At 38.2% G+C, this 27,486-nt stretch overlaps 2 protein-coding genes across 2 annotated transcripts in view; both read right to left on the bottom strand.

Moving 5' to 3' along the window:
* Window positions 1-17,002: 17,002 nt before the first annotated feature.
* Window positions 17,003-18,687, bottom strand: LOC124257118 (muscle M-line assembly protein unc-89-like). Its single transcript, XM_046691108.1, has 2 exons — window positions 18,665-18,687; window positions 17,003-18,626 (listed from the first exon to the last, which is right to left on the bottom strand). The coding sequence occupies exons 1-2, from the start codon at window positions 18,685-18,687 to the stop codon at window positions 17,003-17,005; spliced, it is 1,647 nt and encodes a 548-aa protein (XP_046547064.1).
* Window positions 18,688-18,704: 17 nt separating this feature from the next.
* Window positions 18,705-27,486, bottom strand: part of LOC124257117 — a 58,318-nt gene continuing 49,536 nt past the window's right edge. Inside the window, 3 exon segments of the mRNA XM_046691107.1 lie at window positions 18,705-24,149; window positions 27,084-27,365; window positions 27,367-27,465. Coding sequence (XP_046547063.1) covers window positions 18,715-24,149; window positions 27,084-27,365; window positions 27,367-27,465 — 5,816 coding nt within the window. The 3' untranslated portion in view covers window positions 18,705-18,714.

Below are 27,486 nucleotides of genomic sequence, written 5' to 3'. Positions count from 1 at the left end.
AATAATCATAAGTGACAATCCATGCTTGTTATAAGAGGTGACAATCCATGCTTGTTATAAGAGGTGACTAACGGGACCGGGTGGTCAGGCTAGCTGAATTGGTCGACATATGCTCATGATGTTGATCACTGGATTATCTCGTCCAGACTCGATTATTACAGACTGCTGCCATATAGCTGGGATGTGGCGGCATGGTGGGCGAGCTGTCGAAGGCGCCAGGCTAGTGATCCAGCGAGCTTGAGGTGTCGGGATCGAGCCCACCTGTGACCGGGTGTAAAAACCTTGGAGTCAACTTTGTGTGCAGACTCTTTCAGTGTTGTCACAACCCCTAGTGTACAGTACACAACCCTGTGCACTTAAAAGAACCCACGAATCCGTTGGTATATGACCAGATGGTGGCCATATGAATACGTGCAAACACCTAGTTGCAGGTACAGCAATGTGCAGTGAACTTGGACAAAGTACTGTGACTATGTGTCCCAGTCCACCCAGCTGTGAATGGGTACCTCGTTAAGGATGGGAAAGCCGCACTAACTCGGTGCGCCTAGTGGGTGCAAGGGTTGTATGTTCCCTAGGGAGTTGAGATTGATAATAAGATGTGCTGTTGAGATTGACATCCAATGATCAAGGGCAAAATACAAGCACCTTGAGCATGTACTAGTTGCATGGATACCGTATATTACCGTCTAAAATGATCGTAAGGCTATGTTGAAGTATGGGAGTTACATTCACCTTAGTGAAATGATGATCGTAAGGCTATGTTGAAGTATGGGAGTTACATTCACCTTAGTGAAATGATGATCGTAAGGCTATGTTGAAGTATGGGAGTTACATTCACCTTAGTGAAATGATGATCGTAAGGCTATGTTGAAGTATGGGAGTTACATTCACCTTAGTGAAATGATGATCGTAAGGCCATGTTTAAGTATGGGAGTTACGTTTACCTTAGAACTACGATTGCTCTGAGGAAAAGTCCCAGAAATGATACCAATTTCTGTGCAGTTTCAAGAATGAACAGTGCAGTAAACTCTTTATATAATGAACACACTCATAATGAACTGACAATACAATGAACTGTTTTTGGTTCTTGCCACACGCACATTTCAGTCGACATGGTATAAAGAACTACGGTTTCAATGAACCATTTAATGGACTCTTTGACTTCATTATAACCATAGTTACTGTAAATAGGATTTGAAATTCTGCAATAGATGAACCATATACTGATGAGACTTATGTCAGGCCTTTTCCTTGTTAACAGATTTCTGTTTCCAAAAATATCTTCCATAGGAAAACAGATAAGAAATGTTTTAAATACATGTCAGTTGAACATCTAACCCCACACAGATGCACTGTTTCCTCATCTATGTGTAGAGTGCATTCCTATGTTGCAGAAATGATGTCTTTCTAGTTTCAAGCCTGAAGCCATGAAGCCATGAGAATAGGAGATTCTATTACAGATGAACAAATCACTCTACATACCTTTAGGCCCAACTTACACAGAAGAGGTCTTTTTTAAACTTTGTTCACTAGTTTTCTGTACAAAAAACAACAAACGGTTTAAGTATTTGTCAGTTGAATTAATTTTTGGAGCTTTCTGAAATACAAAACATATTCCTTGTTTGGAACCACAAAGGATATGAAACTGAAACGGAAGAACAATGTTATGTTGCTCTTTTTAGAACTCTTTAAGCAGGCATGTCAATGATATTCTAGCAGCAGTTTCCACGAGTGAGTGAGTGAGTGAGTGAGTTTGGTTTTACGCCGCTTTTAGCAATATAACAACAAAATCACGGCGGGGGACACCAGAAATGGGCTTAACACATTGTACCCATGTGGGGAATTGAACCCGGGTCTTCGGCGTGAACGCCTTAACCACTAGGCTACCCCAACGCCCCAGCAGTTTCCACGACTGACTGAGTGAGTTTGGTTTTACGCCAATTTTAGCAATATTCCAGCAACATCATGGCGGGGAACACCAGAAATGGGCTTCACACATTGTACCCTTGTAGGGATTCGACCCCGGGTCTTCGGCGTGACGAGTGAACGCCTTAACCACTAGGCTACCCCACCGTCCCAGCAGTTTCCACGAAGTGATGAAAGGAAACCTACTGGTGTATGTTTAGCAACTTCCAAACTTTATGATAATACAGATACAGATGGATAAAAAAAAATATTAAAAAATAAAGATAGATAAATATGCCTTGTTTTTATTCATTTATCATGGAATCGCATTGACAGATGAAAAATGTGCCAATTATCAATGTTTTATCTTAATTTAGATTTGGTGTATGAATCCCTGATCCTCAACTGTTTCTTGTCCAAATGATTACAGTCAAATTTCAGCAACTTCAAAGTCAGTTCAGGTAGACCAAGCAGGGGGGAAAACAACTTTAAAATTGCTAGTGTACTCCGGTACAGTGGCACATGTAAAATCACTTGCCCTGATAATTTTTCCACTATACCGGACGTTTTCTTGTTGATTTGTTTAAATAAACACCATAACTAACATTGGAAAGTCAACTGGACACCGGTACAGTGTGATATACAAATTTGCTTGCCCAACAGAAAAAAACACTGGACTCGGACGTCTAGGAATGGAATATTTCCACCCCTGCCAAGCAAGGTTAATAAAAGTTGTCAAGCATCTGCTAATTCTGGTTGCCTGAGCAAGGTTGATGAAAGGTGTTTAAGCAACTGCAAATTCAAATACTGTGATGTCTTCTACTCAAAAGAATGTAAAAAGCACCTGATATTTTACATGAGACTAAAGGTAATCTGCCACACCATGACAGGTTAACTATAGTCATAGGATGAAAGTCAGGTGTACCTTAACTTATTTTGTGTAGTATATACAGACCTGACTGCTCATAATTACCCCAGTTCCACAGACAGTTTCGGAGAGGACACTAATGGCTGAGTCGAGACCAAGGCTGTTAATGGCCTGCAGACAGTGCGTCACTGTCCCTCTTTACAATCATATTAAACGAAATACTGACATCCAACTTTGACCCAGTTAAGCTGAATGAGTTTGTTATGCAGCTTTGTACAAAATTTCAGTTATAAAACTGTCTTGGCTTTAAGTGGGAGAGCCTTGTTTGTCTGTTATTTATGCCTCACTCTGATGTGGAAATAATCAGTCATTATTACCTACAAGGGCGAAAATATCGGGTTCATATTTTTCATACGATGACCTTGGGCAAAATATCACTTTATCATGGTGATGTGACGTCATGAACAGTGCTATGACATCACGTGTCTTCTATGACGTTGCGTTCTACATGCGGTAAACCAGCCTATGTTTGAAAGTAGATTTGGGTTTATTTTCCTCAATTTGACGACTTTGGTAATAAATAGAACATTATATTCGTGCCCATAGCATACTATGTTTACAACACCCGTGCCTAAATATCGGTATATCCCTCGGTCGGGAAATACCAACATTTAGGCACTCATGTCGTAAACATAGTATGACAAAGGCACTCATATAATATCCTCTGTATAAATCCAGTGATGAAAATATTTTGTAACAATCCACATCTTCGGGGAACGGTGATGCTTAATCAGCCCAGTCACAGAGTCTGAACACCCAATTGCTTCAATGACCTGTTACAACCAACATAAGACGTATTTTAATCCAGAATCTCAACAAGTGAAGAAGACTCTACACTGGAGATTGTGGTGAGGGATCTGAACTTAGTGAATCCTGGAACAGAAAAGGGGTGCAACTCTGCTAAGAGAATTACAGTCTGTGGATCGCGAGAAACAAGACATGACCACAGGGATTTACATGGAGTCCTGTATTTGAGGGTCCCTGGGACTCGTACTCTTAATTTTCAGGGGTCCTGGACAACAAAATGGGGGTCCCAGACACTTAAATATTATCATTAAAACTGTTATTGTATTGTGTATCATGATCATCACATTGTTACAGTAATTAAATTGCAAGTAATACTATAACCCAGCTAGTAGCAAACTCAGTGATAACTTATTGTCACTTGATTGGAATTTTTACAAAAAGTATTTGGACTTTTTCTGAGTCCCTGTGGACTCGCTAATACATTTTGTTGCGTCTATTGTCAATTTTTATGGGTATAGGACGCAGGAATTCGCGTCCTGTAAATCCCTGTGACCAGCAAATAAGAATACATTCTGTCTCTTAGCAACATTTCTGTTTGGATCAGACATATTAATATCAATTCTGTTCAACTAAAGTTGTCAAAACATGCCAATTTTAGTTCATCATTTATCATACTGTATTTAAATTACATATCTGTACCTGAATATCCTTTCTGTAAAATACAACAAATTGATATATGAATATAATATGCTTAAGAAAGTTTGCTCTACCACCATGTATAGTGTAATATAGCACACTTTCACTCTGAACGACTATAGTTAAAGCACAAGGACGTTTGCGCCTTCATTCCCTATTCTTTAAACACTTTTAATATAGTGACACAAAGTAGCAACATTACTTTTCAATAAGGCTTTTTATGTGATAGCCACTAACAGTTTATGAAATCTAAATCGTTAAATCTTTGAACAAGTAGATGACCATAGATAAGCTGACTAAACATGACCCTTAAAATCAGTGTCAAAATTGTATGTTTCGTACATAAGCCGATCCTCCGCGATGGGGTCCTAATCGCGGCAAACACAGACCACAGACAACTGGCAGTTACCAATAATTATAACTTTGGTCCACATTATTCAAAGAATTCACAATCATATTGTGTCTACTCACGCATCGAAATGAAGTGTAGTTGACAGAAAATGGATAATATATTTTGTTTTGCTAAATATTAAACTTATTGTAGCTGGACAATCACATGTCAACAAACTGAAGTGATACGATGTTGTTTTCTTACCCCTGGAAAATAGTTTGATGAAAGCATAACTCATATATAAGCCGACCCCTTCTACAGACTGCTTTTGGTCCTCAAAATTCGGCTCATAATCTACGGTACTATACGGTATGAGGAACATCCTGCTATACAATCAACCAGTCATTAAACCTGACCCCATCCAATCTATTTAGTCATTCTACTAGCGGTGGGACGGTTGAACCCGGATACCCGGGACGGGTGGGAAATGAGTTTGACCCGGGTAATCATCCCAATATCTGGACCCGTTATGATCATGTGACTCATAGATTAAACAATGTAATATGTTATTTTTTCATGATCATAAAGTTGTATTGTCTTTGAAGATTTAGATATAACTGTGCAGTCACCTGTTTTGATATAACATGCGGATAAGATATTGAATAAACTCAAAATTGTAGCCTCCGAGCTGTAGAGTATATTGCCATTTCTTACAAATTTGATGTCAGGACTTAAGAAAACGGGTATCCAGGTAGGGTAATAGGGGGTGGGGTACCCGGTAGAAAATTTGGACCCGTCCCAGCCCTACATTCTACTAATAGGCATCAGTTATTGCAGATCTATTTTAATCCTGAATCTATCAGGGCTGTATAATGTTTGATATCTCATCTCAAAGTTTCAGAAAAAATAGTGTTTTGCAATAGTTTATGAGTAATGCTATCAAAATGAAACACTAATTTCAAGTCCAATTGTCTTAGAAACAGAAAATGTACATTTAAAAACAACAACTGAATACTTAGAGACACAAGTTCAGCACTTGCCTGATGTGTCTTTCCCAAAGAAATTATTTCCACTTTGTTGAGAGTGCTCAGGGGAAAACTCCCCGTGACCTCATTTGAACAAAAGTCCAACTTGTTGCACTGGGAAGGAAATTTTGTACATATTTTTTACGTTTTCTTTACATATTAACTTATTTATTTCTATTACAGTGGGTGGGGGTGAGGAATTCCTGAGCAGCAAAGGCAGCAGGTCTATGCTTACCAGATGTGTATATACAGTTTCCAGGAGAATGCTTTATGAGTTATGCTTCAAAAGAAACAAGGCAGCCGGATGTTTCGATATCCACCTCTGCAAAATTGTTTGGGTGGACGATAATTACACTGTAAATAATCCACTTTTTATAAATGAGAAGTTTAAAAATCCCAATTTGGAACAAAATAACAGTTCTTCCAAATGTGCCTGCCAAGGCCATATGACTTGAAATAAAAAATAACTCCATTTGAGAACCATTGTGTGAAAGATGCACGATACAAATGCAATTATTTCTAAAAATTCATTCACCACAGAATGATAGGCAGAAACTGTACATTATATATCGTGATCTTACCACCAAAGTGGGACACAAGGGCCAAGTCAGAGTTGTGTCCCTTGGGGATGGCAGAAAGCCTAAGACCATGGGTTCGAATCCCGGTTCTCCTGATCATATTTATAGATTTGTTAGCACCATACCCACACTTCACCAAAGAGGTACATATGAAACCTGCCAATTATACAGTAACAGAACTTTGCTTATTGCACATACAAATCAGTTGTAGCATAGCAACCACATGAAATGTGTTCTTCCCATGCAAAGGTTTCATGCCGACCGCTTGTTGTGGCCCCACCTGCAAAACTGGGATGTTTACATTTCTCATTTAAAAAGAGGAATATTGCTGACTCAAAGTTAAGAATTCTTTACTTTGGCATTTCCTCCCACAATAAAAACAGATACTTGGCAATATAAACAGAATATTGTTCAAAGCGGCAATAAAACCAAACGCACTTACAAAGTTACTACAGAACTATTTGAGGAAAACTATGTAATAACTGACAATATATCATGGTTTTATCCCTTGGAGTGAATGAGTTTAGTTTTACGCCACACTCAGCAATATTCCAGTTATATGGCGGCGGTCTGTAAATAATCGAGCCTGGACCAGACAATCCAGTGATCAACAGCATGAGCATCGATCTACGCAATTTGGATACGATGAGGAAAAATATGTAATAACTGACAATATATCATGGTTTTATCCCTTGGAGTGAATGAGTTTAGTTTTACGCCACACTCAGCAATATTCCAGTTATATGGCGGCGGTCTGTAAATAATCGAGTCTGGACCAGACAATCCAGTGATCAACAGCATGAGCATCGATCTACGCAATTTGGATATGATGGGATGTGCAAACCAAATCAGCAAGCCTGACAACCCGATCCTGTTAGTCGCCCCTTACGACAAGCATGTGTTGTTGAAGACCAACCCGGAACTTCACGGGCTGTGAAAATCTGAGATTCGAACCCACCAACTTATGATTTACCTCATTAAAATGAGCTTTGCCACATGGTTACAAAAATAAATATATAGTAACACTGTTGAGTATTACAAATTTAATGATCACATGTGCATTTCAGCAGAAAATTCCCTTGGTGTAAATTTTAAATAAATCTATCGGAATGTGTTTAAGATAATGTCATGATTAAAACAGGGTGTTGCCCAAATAGGTGCTCCCCCATGTGGTATGAATAATATGGTGAAATATGCCGCTATCTTCCGGTTTTACATTAAGGAAATACACGACCCAAACATGGACGAAGAAAGGAAATACAGCATCCGGTATACGCTGAGATTGTCAAAAAAGTCATTGACTTTTTACTCCTTAACATTATTAGTTTGCATGCATGAATTCTAAAAATGCTGACAAGGCAAAATGTACTTTGGCATGACAGAAGCTGTTTCCCAGGAAGCAATTACACATCACTGGAATGTTTTCTTTATAAATGACAAATTTAAATGCCATTTAAAAGATACAAATTGATTAAATTCATTGCAATTCAATGTCAATCATTACAATTTGTAAACCATCTGATGTGCAGACATGGTGGTCATTGTAACAAACAGCAATGAAGCAAATCAAGCCTAACACTGCAGTGCACTGATTTGTCCACCTGTGATTGGTTTAGACCTCACACATTTCATCCAATCATATGTCTGTGTTTTTAGTGGTGTAACAATATTTCCAATGTGAGGTTCATGCTTTACTACCCCTGTATCTTGACACATACGTTATACTGCATGACAAGTCTCTGGTGTAAAAACAAGTGAATAATAACAGAAACTGATTGACTGGCACTTAGAGTGAGTTAGTGAGTAATTAAGTGTGGTTTTATGCTGTTTTTAGCAATATTCCAGCAACATCACAGCAGCAGACACCAGAAATGGGCATCACACATTATACCCATTTGGGGAATAGAACCCAGGTCTTCAGCATGACGAGCGAACACTTTAACCACTAGGCTATCCCACCACCTCCTGCATTTAGAAGTGATACATATAAAAATAAAAAATGGGGAAAATTGCTTATTTATAAAACCATACTCACTTTTCCAAGTTTCAAATTAAAGAACTTGCAGTTGGAATATGCAACCCCTAACCATGAAGATCTTATCATCTTTCACAGATTTTAAATCGAAATTAAAACACACCTGTTTACATGTTATTACCTGTAGACTTGAATAATGTGTCCATTTATATAGCGCCAAACTCCACACTAGGTATGCTCATATCGCTAACAATCAAGGCACAGCACATTATTACCCCGGATAACCCAAGCTGCCTGTTAGGCGCTAGAAGGTTATAGTCATATGACTTTTTCCACCGGGTACCCATTTTCCTGCTGGGTGAACAGAGACAATTTTTTAACAAACTCACTTGCCTAAGGTGAGACCACATGTGTCACATGTGCTTCATTGTGGGGCAAGACTCAAGTCCTAGAAACTCTCAGGAGTCAAGCTGCCAAACACGGTCACCCATCCAAGGACTCTCCGAGCTCGACGCTGCTGAACTTCACCGATTTGTGACCTGAGCATTGAGCACAGGACCACGCGAATACCTGTAGTGTGCACTTTGAGCATGTACCTTGTGGATGGAAACCATTATCATTATCATCATACCCATAATAGGGATACGCAACCCCATCACATCATCACACTCCCATCAATTCAAACCCATCCATCACACCCATAATAGGGATACGCATCGTATTCAACCCCATCACATCATTACACCTTTTAACATTACAGGGAAGTAAAGAGTACTGAGGATTGATTTTTGCCCCAGAATCCCCAGGAGTGTTTCAAAGGAAGCATTTTCTTTAGATTTTCCCTCAACCTGATATAAACTCATTAGCTATCTTCTAATCCGACCTTGGCAATTATCGACATCAAACTCAAAATATTCTTTGATCAGTCAAACATAAATCTGGTAATTCCATTACCTCTTATTATCTAGCCCCAAGCTGTAATAAATTACAAATTATGACAATTTTCATCAAATACTTTCTCAAAATATTTTACAATAGACTCTTCCCATGAGTGCTCTAGCCACATTCTCTTGACTGCTCTAGGTCGTTCAATAGGTCTATACAGACTGTGTTTGACATGGAACAATGGACAAGGGAAGAGCACCTGCTGGAACAATCAATACAAACCTACTCATACAGTTGACTGAAGACTTGCAAATGACATATTTGGGATATTCACATGTTTTCAAGCATAAAATATCATTTGTGAAATTATGAAATTTGATTTGGTTACTTGCTTTAAAATTTGTGTAAAAATTCATTAAAGATATTTAAATTGCATGTAATAGTTATACAAAACTATATCAAGACATTGAAATGTTCAGAAATTTTGCACATGTACGTTTTAATTAAATAAGGGCAATGAATTATGCTCAATATGGGAATTTGTTTTTTAATGTTGTAATACACTTTTTGGGAAATAAGTATGAAAATACTCAATATAATAACATTTCATGTGTACTGTACAGAGCATCTTGAGGCATGGAAGCAAGTTTTATTTTAATTATTTTTTATCTTATTATTAATATCTCATTTTAATTTAATAGGGGCAATGAATTATGCTCAATATAGGAGGTTATAAAATAAACCTAATTTGCATGTTATTTAGTGTTGTAATACACTTTTTGAGAAATAGGCAGGAAAAAAAATCAGCATAAAAACATTTCATGTGCATAGTACAGAGCATCTTGAGGCATGGCTTCAGATGGTAAAAAATGTTCTTCCTTGCCAAACTTGACTGAACTTGTAGGTTGACTATTGACTTACGAGAGTCATGTTCCTTCTATGTCCAGGGTGGTGGGGTAGCCTAGTGGTTAAAGTGTTTGCTCATCAGGCCAAAGACCTGGGTTCGATCCCCCACATGGGTACAATGTGTGAAGCCCATTTCTGGTGTCCCCCGCCATAATTTTCTTTTCTGAAATATTGCTTAAAAAAACGGCATAAAACCATACTCACTCACTCCTTCTATGTCCTTCCTCCTAACTAATCAGAATCCAGCTCTCATATCACATGCTTCATCCTTTGCTTCAAGCAAACAATACATTTCTTTAGGTTTTTCTTCCAACAAAATGGCTGTGCCCAGACAAGAAAATCTAAACAAGTTAATCGAAGAAAGGTTCACATTCCCTGTCTCAGACACCCATTGCTTGTGGATTATAGCACATCAATTGAACATGCTGATTAAAAACATTAAAAGACTTGGACATATCTGTTGATGTCCAGTTCATGGTACACATGCTTAACAAATCCTTCAGTCGACCGAAATACGCATGGATGTCGCCATGTTATTTACAACCAGGTTGTCGATTTTGTTACACGATTTTGATAGGACAAAGCATTGACTTGTTGGTCCAGCCATAATATAACTCCAATATTCAAGCCTGGTTCATCAACTGTAAAAAGTTTTTAAAGTAATACAATAGTACGAGGAAAACCTTTTACTTTGCATAAGTAAATTCCAACGTTTTGAGGCTACATACGAAAGGTAAACATTTCTTCCAGACAAATATTTCCTACAGTGAGCAGGTTGGTAAAACTTTTTTTTTTGACGCAAGAGTAATTCTTTTATTCTATCACAACTGGGTGCACATTGCACTTCGCTCTTCAAACAATGTCAGTTGTCAAAGAAGGCATTATATGGATTTTAAGTCCAACTCATTGTAATGAAAACATAAAAAAATATGAAAAATATTATCCTAAATCAACTGAAGGCACCAGTTCAGCACTAGACTGATCTTTACAGCAAGTTTCATCTGGAAAAATGCAACAGTTTTTTAGTTCTAGGAAGCGAGTATTTTCAATATGTGCCATCATGAAAATAGAAAAAAATATCCCCCAAATCCCAAATCATCAAAAGGTACAAATTGATCCGTAAAAAGAATTGAACGAGAATGTTTAATGGCTCAGGAGTTCTGCACCGGATGCCACAAGGACAAAAGACATATACCTAAGGCTATATCCTCGTATTTTTCAAAGTGGATAAAAATTCCGTCAAAAAGGCCGATACTCCAGATTTAAAGTGACACACCAATGCATCTGGAATATACATACATCCTTTTTATTTAAAATAAAATGGATATGTCTCTCAAATTTGAATTAAAAAGTGCCCAATTCAGGTTCATGTCACTATCTAGTTTGTACTTTGCTGACGCCATGGTCAACCCAGAGAAAAGAGAATTTCCTACTTACTGGTGGTCTTACATAACTGCAATGCAATGCTAACATAACTCTAATCCCCATTTTAAACTTAGACAAAAAACATTCCCAAACACCTGACTAGGCACTTAGTTTGGAATCCTGGACAAGTGGTGTCAAGGCTTAATGGATAACCATTAAGAGAGGTTGCTAGGGAAGTAGCATGATAATAGTTGGGTATATACAACTGTGATTGTGTCTGTAAACCAAGCACATTCAGGATAAATACAGTACTCTTTATTTGTACTGACGTGGATCATTTATCAGTTTTGTTTTCATTCATATCAAGAATTTCTGCAGGTCCTGAACACAATATTTCTAGAAAAAGCATTATCAAATTTCTTTTTTAATGTAAGACATGAGTACTATTTCTTTCAGCATTTTCAAGAAGAGATTAATTTTATCAAAATCCCATTCTTGTTCCTTAAATTGGTCAATTTTCCAAAGTTGAAGACCCCTTTCAATTCTAGTGATAAGTCACAGAGAATTTGCGCAACTGACTAAAAAATAAATATACACATTAAAACCTTGAACTGAGTCTGATTCTTAGATGTTTATGTTGAGATCTGAAGTAACAACACCAGTCATTACATCGACCATCCATCAGAAACTGCCTTGAAAAGTATCCTACGCTGTTGCCCATATAATCACACAGATTTGAGCTTATTACAAGATCATGCTGTCATTAGTAAACGGATGCCGATAAAAGTAGTCCCCTGGATACCTGACTGAGCGTGTTACGGAGCAAGGGTAGCAGGTAGTTAGGCATCGATTGCTGACATGCTCCAGTGACTTCAAGGGTCATCTCAAAATCTTGCATGCCTTTTCCTTCACAAATAGAATAGGGTTGTATCTTACTTTCATCTGACCTGTTATAATTCATTTGGTGTTTTAGCAACTGAATCTCTTTCAAAGCAGAAACGATGTTATTGTTACATTTAAGTATAGAATATGAGGATTAGATCTCAACTGCCGTTACACAGTATTAGTACTAAGGTAATCGAAACTCCCATACCTAAACACAGATTTATGACTGTCGTAGAACTACAGTTGTTTGTACAATGGCAACCTGGCGCATTGCTGAACTCCATGGATTAAACAAGGCAATCTCAGATTCAAACCTTTAGTCGCAATGGCTACGTCAAGCTTTTTTCTGTTCTGGTACAATGCAAGGTTACACTTCCTGAACCCCCTTGCAAATAAAGATTCTTAGAGTTAAGACTATTTTAAGTCTACGTTAGAATATAGGAAGGACGATCATCTTAGTGCCATGACTGTTATCAGTCTGTGTTAGAATATAGGAGTTACGATCATCTTTATTTATATATAAGTGCCATGACTGTTGTCAGTCTATGTTAGAATATAGGAGTTACGATCATCTTAGTGCCATGACTGTTGTAAGTATAGCAGTTTGATTACTGATGCACCAAGACTGCTTCCCACAAGCAGATACAAAAAATCAAACAAAAGATCCATCAAAACTATAAACATTTACTGTTTGAGACAAACCCTCAGCTTAACCAAACACATAATCCTATGATTTTGCCAACTACATGTAAATACACAGAGCCCTCCATACGATACAACCTACAGAACCCTATATGGGTCATTAATCACCATTTCCTCTAGTTATGAATGAACAATAATGTTGTTGATAGTATCCCTTGTAACAACAATCCACAACCAGGCAACAAAATCCTCACATGATTTTGAAAACAACAATAAACATTTTCCATGTAACAGCAAGCAGCAAGATATTAAATGGATCATTTCATCATTATTTGATGATTAAAAATTTAAATCATATTAAAGTTTTTGATGTCATATCTTTGCAGACAGGATGCCATTCCCATTTTGCACAACTTTCTGTCACACGTTCCACTGGGTCAGTGATATTACATTATTTAGACGACATTAAGCTAACACTACCTATCTGTAATATGAGCCCTGGCACTTATAATATTGTCATGGAAATGCTTATTAAAAATACACACAAATTAAATATAATTTCAGAGATTGTGCAGTAGTGAACAAGCTATGCACCAATGTAGGGGTCTACTGACTTGCTTCATATGTTCGTGCACGAGTTACCAGATCCAGGGACACAATTAGTGGTGTTCCCCTGGTCAATACGAGATAATAACTCCCACACTGTAACATACACTTATGATTGTGTTAGCACTAAGATCGCTTGGTGGAAAGGTAACCAATAAAGTCCTTATGACACAACAAGAGATGATGTGGTAGCATGCCTGCTGTCATGTTGTCGCCAATGACCTTCAGTGACTATCAATTATAACTGGACTCTGTTGTCAATATACCAGAGTCATCTAAAGTCCTCCATTCATTATATAATTTCACGTTAGAACATTTTATCAATTATCTTTGTAATATTCTCCTATGGTGGAATAAAGATATATATATATATATATATATATATATATATTACTATATTTCCTTTTTATCAAGTTCAAAATTCGGACAAAGTAAAACGAATTTTAAAAGAACACTACTTCATAGACAAGTTCAAACCAATGTTAAACCATTGCAAGCTGTGACCTTGTCGCTCTAGAATGTTGTCCCTATTGTGACGACACAATATATATGTAATGGCGTCATACTGTAACAGCTACAATCTCCCTGAAGAGTAAAGAACGAAACATGTTGGAGAAAAAGGCATTCTGTTTTTATTTATCTATGTAATATTTATGACTGAACACCTGTACTATTTTGGACATCTTGTGCGTGTATATATATATATATATATATATATATATACCATATTCACCCTTGTAATCGCCCCTTACAAAAGAGGATGCTTACTTAAACCATACAAGTTCCATTTGTTTTTAGTGGTACTGAGTAGACTTAGTTCTGCTGTTTTCTGTAAATGTCCTGAGAAATACACAAGAAAATGAAACTGTCAGGTAATTTTAAGTCCAAGTAGGGTAACCTTACAAAGATTACTTACAGATTAGTTTAGAAGTTGGTCAGGAATCTATCAATCATTTTTGGCATAAAATTATCTCTTCAAAATGCTGATTTTCTTTTTACAGCTAGCTAGACTAGCTTCTTTCCAACTGATTAAATAATATCCAGATATGTCACATATATTATGAACAGACTGGCCAAAAACTTACAGTTAATTACAGACATAATGTTTTCCTGAAGACTGGTTTAAATGGCTCTGTCAATCAAATCATTCCATTCCCATAGGGTTATTCATCATATAAATGAAAATGATAAAACCTATTTGTTAATTTCCTGGACAAATTCAAACAGCACACTGAATTATGTATTTTTCAACCTTTCACATTCAAACAAAAATGTCATGAAGTACACATATTAGTATGGAAATCAATTACAGATGTTTAACTGAGCTATATTATTTTCGTATCAAATTTCATGTCTTTCCATTCAAGTTATACTAGATGCAAAATTGTTAAACTGTCTGTGCAAAAAAGGTTTGAGTGGTGAGGATCTAGATTAAAACGTGGGTGATGGATGATCTCGAAGCATGAGTGCCCACTAACTGACATCAAACCCTTGTTGTGTCAAGGCTTCTTTTCTGTGCAAAAACAGACAATCTATTTAGGGACTGCTGCACATATTGAAAGTCCAAATCAGATTGATAAAATCAACAGCCAGTTTCATGTCTCAAATTTATGCTAAAATTATGTACGATATTATCAATGGCAGATTTTTCACATTGATAATCATTGATATTTTTCCTATCGACGATATTTTCCGATTATCGATCACTTTATCCAGACTTAACTTAATAAATCATACCCCAATTTAGGGACAGGCTTGATATTCATGTCCAGTGATAAGTCAATATGAGAACTGTTTACACAGAGCAGCTTACAAAAGGTACCATGAGAATACCATAGACATATGTTGTGTCACAGATGTCCGATATACTGGCTGGTTCCGTGTGATGTTGGTTGCTGTGAACAGCTTTAAGACTGTTGATGCTTTGTTAAACAATAATCCTTCCCTCCCTTAGTCTGTCTCACAGGCCCTGAACCAATTATTTTCCCTCCAGTCTCACCCTCCTTGCAATGCTAAAGCCCTAAATGAGGCAAGTCTATATTCCCCAGGTTCTGAATCTCTGGTCTCCCTGGGGCTCCTTTTCAATATAAATGGGTTTATTTGTTTCAATCACAATTATATATATTTAGAGATTAAGTGTTAGTCTACCCCTCCCTCTGTGTAGTGATCTATGTCACATTTATATCCTGCATAGACAAATTCTTGTTGAAATCCATGTTGATAAACCTATATTTACCTGAAAACCATGTTGATAAACCTATATTTACCTGAAAACCATGTTGATAAACCTATATTTACCTGAAAACCATGTTTGATAAACCTATATTTACCTGAAAACCATGTTGATAAACCTATATTTACCTGAAAACCATGTTGATAAACCTATATTTACCTGAAAACCTTGTTGATAACCTATATTTACCTGAAAACCATGTTGATAAACCTATATTTACCAGAAAACCATGTTGAGGTTATATATTTAATGCCAATTCTTCAAATGAAAAGTATATGACATAACATAGCATTGGTTTTGCTAGATTAAACAGAACTAAACATTTGTAAAAGTAAACAATTTACATCTGATCAATGCAAATAAGTTACAACTGCATATCAAGTTTCAGCTTTAAGAATATCTTTTCAATTTTGGGAAAAGAAAGTTCAAAAACAATTCTCACTTTAAAGCAAAATAATGTTTTCATATATTAACTTTGGATTTAAACAAACAGACCATATCTTTCCACACAATCACAATCAGGGCCTAGATTTTTGAAGCTCTCTTAGCTCTAAGATAGTCATAAGTACCATACATTAACATTAACTTACGACTATCTTAGCGCTAAGAGAGCTTCGAAAATCTAGGCCCAGGTATTCAGCAAAAATCGTAAGGATTCCAGTTGACTTTGTAATGGGGAAAAGTCAAAATTGTTAAAAGTATTAAACGACTAGATCAGAAATATAACAGCCCTTTTAGAGAAGCCACTACTGGGCTCTTCAGCCTAAATGAGTAAGAGAAGTTCCAATTGGTTCCCATCTTCAGTGTCTTCAACAAGTACTTGAACCCACCCTTGCCAATGTTAAACCACTTCCTAAAGTGGCATGTAGAAGCTGGTATGATGAAGAGGAATACTTTTTATGGATAGACAGCATCTCTATTGCAAAAGATGTGACATTTTGGTGTAGATCCTAACACCATTATCTATAGCAATAAGGAAGCTGTCTATCCAGAAAAAAGTGTTCCTCTTCAATGTTAAACCAGCATATGAGATTGCAAAAATGACATCAATCACCAGCCATTACTTTTTTTTCAGAAAAGCAGAACATTAGAAATCTTTCTTCCCAACATCAAATATTCCAAATTCTGAAACTTGGATGTTTTAACGCTGATGGATCACCAGCAGACTGTGTAATATGCCACCTTTAATTAAATCAAATAATCTCCATGGATTTAGATATTATTATAATATCAAAACCATACTCTGAATAATAACTCGAAACACTTGGGTAATGAAAAACACTTGAGCTGCTTTGTTACCGACTAATGTCGGATTCAGAACCGAACTCGGCAACCTTATTCACTGGTGGTTTCTCAATGACACACTTCAACCTCGGCTTAGGCCTTTTCCTTGAAAGTACCTCTTCAGAATCATCAGACTCCAACAGAAAATCTGTATCTTCTTCACACAGCAAGGATGAGTTCAGACCTGATCTCCGCTTCTTGGGCTGACTTTTACCAGAGGGTGAAGTTTTGTCAGTCTCTGAAACCTGTTCATTTTGCTTTACCGACCCAATTTTATCTGCCTTTTTGCACTTTGTTGGTGTTTTCTTGATATTACAAGTCTCTGGGGCACCCTTTTTGGAACATCCAGACTCAGGTTGTCCTTTCTTTGGAGTGACCTTGACCTTTACAGGAGTCTTTTTAGGAGTTGTCTTTCCTTTTGAAGTATTGGTACTCTCAGTATTGCTGTCAGTACATGTACTACTTATTTCTGTTTTCTTTGAAGATGTTTTGTTTTGAGTCTTTACTTCAGTAGGAACATTCCCAGTGTCTGCACATGAATTTTCCATTGCGGTGCCCCTTTTATTCTTCTTTGGTGTTTTCCTTGTAGCTTTTTCCACAGAATCAGTTTCTGCATGATCACTCAAACTAGCATCAGTTTTGGGGCTCTTTGTCTTTGCCTTGCATGGAGACTTTTGAACAGAACTTTTTCTTGGTGTCTTAACCTTGGCTGTAGGCGACTCTGCTGCACTAGCATTGCTGTCCTTTTTCAGAGATTGTTTCACTGTTTTCTGAGGAGGAGAATCCTGCTTTGTCTTCTTTGGTGAAATGTTTATTGGTTTATCATTAACAATCTGTATTATTGGTGTGTTAATGATTGAAGGTTTGCTTTGCGGAAACACGGTTATCAAAGTTACTGTACCACCATCAAGAACATCCTTATTCTTGGTCATATTCACAGGTGATGCTGTTTTGATTGCCAATGCAGGCTTCATTACTATGTCACTGACTTGAGCTAGCTTCAAGTCACTCATTACTGGAGCAATTTTCACTGGTTCCGACTTTGCAACCTGACCTTTCTTCTTCTTTGTGGGAGAACCTAAAGCATTACCAGTCAAGGATGATTCAGTCTTATTAGAGGCAGTACCACCATCACCTATCAGGCCCAATTTAATCATTCTGTTTTTCTTCTTCTTTAGCAGAACCTCTTCAAGGGGAATTTTTCTCACATACTTTCTCTTTTTCTTCTCTGGACTTGACCCAGGAGTTCCTGATCCATCACTTGTGGTTGGCATTTCACCTTCAGATTTGACAGGACTTAAAATGTTTTCTTCTCCTTGTGCAGGTCCTGATGATTTCTGAACATTTATAGCTGCCACCGAGTCCTGAACATTACCAGATGTTTCAGGTTCTTCAACTTTTCCAATATCTTCAGATTCACTAATATTTCCAACATCTTCTGTTTCTTTTTTTGGTGGAGAAGTCTGTGTTGTTTCAGGTTCAGAATGGGCAGGTTCACTGATAGATCGTTTGGGGTTCTTTCTCGGACTTGTGACTTCAAGTAGTATCTTTGTCTCTTCAACTTCATCTGTTGCCTCTTCTTTAATTGTACTGCTTGCCTTCTTCTTTAACTTCCTTGGACTCTCAGGTTTAGCACTTGTAGAAATGTCTTTCTTTGTGTCAACATCATCTACTTTGCCAGATGCATCCTTCTCATTTTTCTCTTCTTTCACATTTTCCTCTTTCAAATTTCTTTCTCTGGAACAGCTTCATGAGTTTCACCTTCTTCCTCCTCCTCAGAATCGTCTTCTTCACCATGGCCAGCAGGAAGCAGCTCATCCATCCAGTCCACTTCAGGATTCCACAACATTGGATCAACCAGTTCCCCCTCTACCTCATCCTTCTCGTCAGGCTTCCTCTTCTTTACGTAAGTCCAGCAGTGTCTCTTGCGTCTGTTCTTTCTCTTCATCCCCCTTGGCCAGCCTCCTCTCTTCCTTCTTCCATCATTCTCATCAACGTCTGTTTCCTTACTCTCCAATTTGGCCATTTCAAGTTTCTTTATCAACTTCAGGAGGTCTTCTTCATCTTGAAAATCCTCGGCCCCAAGAAGACCTTTCTGCTGACGAGACTTCCTCACTGAACAGAATGCTCTATAATGATTAGCAAGACTCTTGAGATATGTAAAGTGTTTTGAACAGTATCTACAGGTATGTCTTGGTTTCTGGGCCATGTCCTCAAGCAAAGAGCTCTGAACTGGTTTCAAACTTTGAAGTTTGTCTCTCCCTGAACACTTCTTGGCATGCCTCTCAAGCAACGACAGGGTCTTGAAAGTGTTTTCACATCCACGACACTGGTGCTTTTCCAGAACATCTGTCATCTCTCTTCTGCGGACATGATTGTGAGGGTTATACAGAAGTTCATAGTTCCTTCTCTTCCTATTCTTCGGGCTATCAATTATACCATCAAGTCTCTTCTTGCGACCTAGTATTCCCCTTGGTCTACCTGGTCTCCTTGGGGGCTCAACAACCACTGGAGTTGGTTTTGCCCCATCTTCATCTATTTTGGACTTCATTGCTTCTAGCATCTGCTTTCTTATTTTTCGTCTGTACTTTCTTCTCTTTGAAGCAAGTGTTTCATAATTTTTGGGATCACAGTTAATGATATGGACGTGGAGTCTGTGTATATGCTTAAAAGTAGAACCACATCTGGTACACGTAAACATATCCAGATTGCGACAATCTTCAGAAAATGGTTGGGAAGATGCAAGAAGTCCAAAATTGCACGGCCATGTGTAAAACAACAGATCAATGTCATTGCCATTCTCTATCTCAATGTAGCTGAAATCTATAGAAGGATGCTTCTTGAAGTGGTGCCTCAACAGAGCATCAGTCATCAAGAAATGCTTTTTACAAACTCCGCAAATGTAATTCACTTGACCATGGCTACCAAAAGATATAGTGTTGAAGGAAGAACTGGGTACTGGGCTGAGCTGGAGATTAGGCTTGCATCGGATTACTTTCCCCTGAGGAGGTATCTCTTCTTCTTTGTTATCATCATCCAAATTGCTAACTGTCAAGCCATCCAGGCTTTCTTTATTCCATCTTATCAGCTGAAGATGTCTGAAAATACTGGTCGGTGATTTCAGGTGGTCATTATAAGTGGTCATGACACAGTTATTGAAGCCAGGGTGATCTCTTGGACCACTGATTGAAAATTTCACTTCATCTTCAGTAAAGTCAGTTTCCTTTGAAACAGGACAAATTTGGTTGATGATATCGGAGAGAATCTGGGATGCATTTTGTGTACTATCTTCTTCCTGATCGTCTTCATAGTCTTCGTAGTAGGGTAATAACACAGGGGGTATCTCTATCTTAATACTCTCCATACATGAAGTAATCTTGTTGTTGTTCCCCTCCAACAATGGACTAGAATCAGATGTGATGTTATTTGAGGCGACCTCACACAGGATGGACTCAACAGCATCTTCAATATCTCTATCCACTATGGCCGATTCCTCTGGTTCAGTCTTTATAATTCTTTGAGTCTCATCAAAACTGGCCTCTGATTCTAAGCAGACACTCTCTTGCAGCATTTTCGCAGAATCACTCTCACACAGTTCCTCCTTAATGACTGTTCTGTCGTTTGAAGTGACAGTAGCAGAATAGGAGAAAACTTTCTGGATGATATCACTGATGATAACATTTTTGATCCACAACTTTAAATCTGGTTCACCAACAACACTGGCAACAGACGATGAACCAGACACTGCCCTGTCACTCTGCTGAACCTTGACGAGGCCAATTCTGGCACTGAATTCTGCATGGCTATCACTATAACTTTGTAGAACATTGGCATCAGTTTTACGAACACAATCACCTGCCTCTGCTTGTGGTTCTTCTTCACAGGTTGAGGCATCATGTGTCACAGATAAATCGCTGGGGCCTTCAAGGTTCTCCTTATGAGAGCTAGTTTTTGTTTCATCATATGCTTCCAGAGGCACAGTGTGTTCCTCAGTGGCACACAAATATTTCTTTCCTTCATTGAGGACATCCTCAACTTCCTGTGTCATTTTCTTGCAGTCACTCAGTCCTCCATCAGGATCACATTCTGATGCATTTTCTTGACCAACACTGTCAGTTATACCACAACTCACATTACACGGTTTAGCACTACCTGGAACAGGCTCGGCACACTCAAACACAGGGCAAGATTTTTTCTCATGAACAAGAGAATCACAGAGACAGGGTTGTGACTTGTTGTGCATGTCCATTGGAAGGTTTGAATGTAAAATATCCTGAGTTGAAGGTTCAGACACAGTTCTGTTACTCTGTATCACATGGGTTGCGTCTGTTGGTGGGACAGACTTAATAGGCACTGTTTCTGTAGTGGCAGGGTTAAATGGAATACTGATGTTCTTTGTCACATTCTCTTTTGATTCACAAGGTAAGGAACTGGCGGAATCACTTTTAGTTTTGTCAGGCAGAACAGAAGAGTCAATTGGTTCTTTTCCAGATTCCACAACTGAAGCATCAACAGTTATAGAAGAATCTTCTCCTGTTTTGAGAACACAAGAATCTTTCACCAATTCCTCAACACCAGTGGAAGAATCTTTCACCAATTCCTCAACACCAGTGGAAGAATCTTTCACCAATTCCTCAACACCAGTGGAAGAATCTTTCACCAATTCCTCAACACCAGTGGAAGAATCTTTCACCAATTCCTCAACACCAGTGGAAGAATCTTTCACCAATTCCTCAACACCAGTGGAAGAATCTTTCACCAATTCCTCAACACCAGTGGAAGTATCACTTAACAATACCTCAACACCAGTGGAAGAATCTTTTACCAGTTCCTCAACATCTGCAGGACAATCTATGGATCTATGAACATGAAGTAAAGAATCTCCTCTTGATTCACCAACCTGAATTGAAAGATCCTGTTTAGAGTTTTTACCCACAGAATCACATCCACCTTTGTCAGCACCTTCCTTATTGCAGTCAGTAACAACTGGGGAATACGCCCCAGGACTACTGATTTCTGAAGAAGTAGTTTTTGATTCAGTGATACAGTCCTGCTGATCTGGCACACATTCTTCCACAAGGCTCTTCTTAATAAGATCGTCCTTGACACTGGAATTTGTGGAAATGGAACAATGGATGTTTTCATTCCCAGGTTCTACACAAGGCCTTGTGGTTGATAATGCATTGTCTCTCTCTAACACTTCACCATCATCTGTTGCTTTGGGCACAGTAATAGCACATGAAGCTTCTGTTTTCATTGTTTCTATATCCATCTCAGGTGTCTCTTTCAGCGAAACCTTATCCTGAAGAACCACTATACCAGAACTTTGAACAGAATCGGTGACTTTCTGCTGAGAATTCACACACTGTTCAATCATCTCATTCATACATTCTTCAATATCATAGTCAATTTCTTCAGCAATGTGATAAGGCATAACTTCACCATTTAAACATATGTCAGTGTGATAATCTTTTATATTCCCTGTTGCATTATAAGTTCTCCTTTCTGTTCCAGGCTGTTCAACAACACAGCTATGGTCATCCGATACAGCATCTTTCAGCAGCACTGTATCAATATGAGACTCAATTTGTGTATTGATTTTCAGTGTGTTTTGTGAAAAATCATTTTGGTTTTCAAATCTGCTAATGTCTTGCTCAGCATGAGATTCACATTTCTGTTGAGCAGTGACTGTTTGGGCGTCTTCACCTTCATTGTGTGATTCTTTCCCATGCAAAGTCTTTTGGTCACATCCAGAATCATCCTTTTCAGTTCTTGACTGAGATTTGGGTAATAAATCACTATCATATTCTGGTTTAGGCTCTGATTCAGGAACTAAATTTGCATCCTTTCCACGCACTGACCCAAATTGAGGAATCAATTCCCTCCACTTTTCAACATTAGGCTTCACTTCAAGGACTGAATTTCCACATTGGTTCCCACTTATCAGTGGAACAAAATGACAGTCCTTGTCCGTCCTGGAATCAGAAGAAATCATATCATCTTTTTCAGTCTTAAGTTCTGATTTAAAATCAGGATTATCACGAATCTGAGACTCTGACTTTACTTGTGAACTTCCGATGTTGTTCAAACCCCCATCCTCAAAAGAGATGTTCTCTTCTTGTTCCACAGACTTTCGGTCTGGCATACTAAGATTGCTGTTCTCATCTCCAGTTTCCTTGTTCTCAAATGATGCATCGCTACTACTTCTACTTCTTCGCAGTCTTCTAGCTGCACGTTCATCTCGGAAACCAATCTTATCATACACACTAAGGAGATCCTCCTCGATGTCATATCCCACAATGCCCTGCCATGGTGTGTACGATTTGGGGAAGTTGTATTTCGACCAGTCTATTTGAGGTTGTTCCTCAGAGGCAACAGTGTATACTGATTGGTAATCTGGTATTCTCACATGCTTCTCATAATGGGTCAAAGCCTCTTGTTTACCATCAATATAGTTGTCCAAATTGGTTGCAATGTTGTCAGCTATGTTTGCATAGAACTCTGCCGGGGTTATAGGAATATAATCATTGACCACAACACAGTCCTGAAGCCTTGCAGCTATCCTCTGGCGTGTCACGGTGGGCATGCCATATTTCTTAACCCTGTGAGCTAGTCTCTTGTGTCGGCACATGTTCACATAACTATTAAACTTTTTCTTGCAAAGAATGCAGGCAAAATGCAATCTGGCTTTCTTCTTCAACTCCTTAGTGATTTGAATCTCTTCTTCCCACGGATCTTCCTCCTCAGCTTCTTGAGAAATCTTTTCAAGACGTGCTGACTCAAATTCCTGACTATGTGTACTTTCATTGTCAACATCTGGCTCCTGCTTAACCTCAACCTTTTCCACTTTTACCTCAGCGTTCTCATTTCTGAGCATCAACTCCAGTTCCGACTTGATCTTCTTCTTTCTCTTCCTCTTTAATCTCTTCCCGTCGGGTCCGATGATGATGTCTGGCTTGCTCTTGATGAGCACTCCATTCACCATACCCTCTGGATGCTCGGCGTTGAGGTGTTTGCGGAGACTGGCCGGATGTGGGAACTTCTTGAAGCAGAAGCGGCAGGAGAAGGTCCTCCCAAAGTGATACTGGAGATGCATCTTCATGTTCGCTTCACTAGGGAAAGCCTTACCACACACTCTGCAGGAATAGGGCTTCTCAGCTGGAAAGGAACAACAGCTAACATTAGTCATAAAAAGACAAACAATATGATAATAACAATACTTCCATATCATATACTTATATATACCACATATACTATATATGTATATACCATATATACTACATACATATACAGTCGAGCAACGTTGTCTAGATATTCATGGGACCAAGAAAATTTATCGAGTTATCCGAACTTCGAGACATCCGACCAGGGCATATCATCACATATCACTATGAAAGAAAACAAAACACTTCTCAGTATGTTTTAGTCGTAACAGTGAGTACTTCCTAATTAATTCCTTCTTAATTAACCCTAATTAAATAACAAACAAGTGACACCTTCAACTCAATTAGCCCTAATTAGTTTACACTACCGCATCCCTTTGATTCATGCCGTGTCGTGTGTGTAAACGTGTGGAAACAACCTCAGTTCAGAGGGATACTTGCCCATGAAAGGTAGGTGAATATCAAGTTTCTTTGCAAATATCGAGTTAAAAGGGTAATTTTGCGTGTTGGAACAATGAAATTATATCGAGATATCCGAAATATCGAGACATCCGTATCGAATTAAAAGAGCTTGAATGATAAATTCTGAAGGATTTTGCCGGGACCGAGATGTTAAATCGAGACAACCGATATATTGAGTTATCAGAGTTTGACACAACGTTGCTCGAGTGTATACCATACATACTGAATACTTATATACCATATATACTAAATACTTATATACCATATATACTATAAACCATAACCTGTATATACTAAATTTAGGACTCAAATACTTCGGTATTGGCAGTGTGTGTTTTTGTGATGTCATTTGATGTCTGAATAGATTAACCTAAGATAACACCACAAGGAAAAGGTGGAAGGTTCCTTATCCAAATTCAGATGGGGGCATTTGTAATTTTTCGTTAACTTATAAAGTGGTTGGATTCAGGGGGGTTGAGTTGAGGGTGGAAATTACATATATGAAAAGGAAGCAGTGGCAGTGACTATGATTTTATGCTGCTTTTAGCAATATTTCAGCCATATCACAGTGAGGGACATCGGAAATGGGTTTCACACATAGTACCCATGTGGGGAATTGAACCTGGGTCTTCAGCGTGACGAACAGATGCTTTAACCATCAAGGTACCCCACCGCCCCAGTGACACTGTGGAATTTTACGCTGTCAAATACATGTGGTAATTAGAAGATGATGATGATGATGATGATGATGATATTGTCACAAATAGGATCAAAACAATAGTGTTTGGAATTGGTTAAAATCTCATAACTGATGATTGCTTCATTACAACCGATCAATCATCGAAAATAATTGGTTAGCGTCATTTATCAAATTCTCCTGGTTATGTTTGTTAATGCACAAAACAAAGAAAAAAACATGTAGTTCTTTCAGGGTTTTTTGGCAAATTGCACACAATGCATTTGCAAATTTCACATTTTTACAGGATGACTGATATGTTAGGAACATAAATTACCTGGACTCTTTAAGATAAATTCAATCATGACTTGGAACGAGCTAGTAGTGCTTATGAAATGTAACAGACAAAACAAACCTTGTGAAAAATATTGTTAATGCAAACAAGTGTTCCAAAATTGTTTGTGTTCGATTATGAGAAAACATGATCGATTGCTTGGTCGCTTAGTCATTGCGACCAATCTTTGATTATTTCAATTAATCGGACCACTACTACAAAACAACCTCTCTCTTTGGATGCTCAGGCAACTAACTTTTGTCGCCTTGGAACGGTATCCTTCAGGATTATTACATTCAGTGAACATTAGTAATGCATTACATCAATGGAAATGCAAGACAACCTTGCATGCCAAATATCCTGTTTTTCAAATCTTTTGCAAGATTAATTACTGGTCCATATCATTTGGGATTGTATTGGAGTTTTAAATGATACACAGCAAATGAATCCCACCCAAAGTATGGATAAGATGGATATGGACGAACAACTTCTGAAATAGGTTTGTGATGTTTGGGTAAAGGTTCATAAATTGTAATCAAGCATGGTCACAAAGAAGCTTGTTCATCCGCATATCTTATCATCATGCAGAGCTCCAGATAAGATTTAGCTCATGTGGGTACTGTACCCACTGTATTTTTTTGGAGTGGGTATTATGAATGTTGAGTGGGTATTTCATTTTCCGTTACCCACTGCTTTCAAATATGTGCGTATTTCAGTCATATTACTCACCTAAGTATTATGTCATTGAGTAAGTTTACTAAGCAGGTATGTTCTGCCTTATGTCATACCTAATCAAAACCAAGTTGAATATAATGGAAATGATTTCAGAAAAAATCACTCATCCTATACTAACAGTACAACTTGATAGCAATCGATGTCTTCTTCATTATGCAAGCGATTTTTATAAATATATTCCATACGCATTTGTTTTAAACTTTTTGCGTATCCAACATTTTAAATGCGTAATTGGTACGCAACAATTATTTTTCAATGCGTAATTGGCAATTTTCTATGTGTATTTTACCCGGATACGCAGCTTATCTGGGCCTCTGATCATGATCACAGTATTCCAACTCAAACAAAAGAAATGTCTCTCAAAGAAATTAATCACCTTCCTTTCTCCAGCTCCACAATTGAACTGAATTTGTCTATAACTAGTATTGTTTTCTAAACTATTGTATATGTATATTTTACAAGTGAAGATCTGGGTTAGAACATGGTCCTCAGCAACCCATGCTTGACACAAGAGGTGACTAATGCTGGTCAGGCCCGGTGACTTTCATGACACACGTCATCGTATCCCAATTACGTAGATTGCTGCTCATGTTACTGATCGATGGATGGTCGGATCCAGACTCGATTATTTACAGACCATCACCATATAGCTGGAATACTGCTGAGTGTAGCGTTAAACAACAAACAATCAATGTATATATTTAGCTGACGTAAGTTCTCACCAGAAGCTTTCTGGCTCTCAGTCACTGCTGCCAGCTGCTTCACTGGTTTGCCTTCCTCCTTGATGTCAGACGCCATTTTCTCTACGTCTGCCTTCTCAGTTCCAGCCTTCTCCGGGAACTTCTCATCGTATGTCTCATTCTTTTTATGGTGAAAGTTTGGCACCTTGCGGATGACACCAGGTGTTCTGTTAAGATTCTGCTTCATCTGGGCCGTGTGGATGGACCACAAATGTTTTCGGAGGCCAAACGGATGTGGGAATTTCTCCTTGCAGTACCGGCAGCTGAATCTAGCGGTTGCCATGGAACTGAGCATGTTTCTTCATACTTGCCTCGGAGGAGAAGCGTTTGTTGCAGGTTGGACAAGGAACTGGCTTGTTAGGATCTGAGGATAAAGATGGAATAG

Source organism: Haliotis rubra, unplaced genomic scaffold (assembly GCF_003918875.1).
Source record: "Haliotis rubra isolate DU_JTF1 unplaced genomic scaffold, ASM391887v1 Scf65, whole genome shotgun sequence".
Classification (NCBI taxonomy): domain Eukaryota; kingdom Metazoa; phylum Mollusca; class Gastropoda; order Lepetellida; family Haliotidae; genus Haliotis; species Haliotis rubra.
Note: the sequence above shows the minus strand (reverse complement) of the source record. Positions and strands in the feature narration are given on the sequence as shown.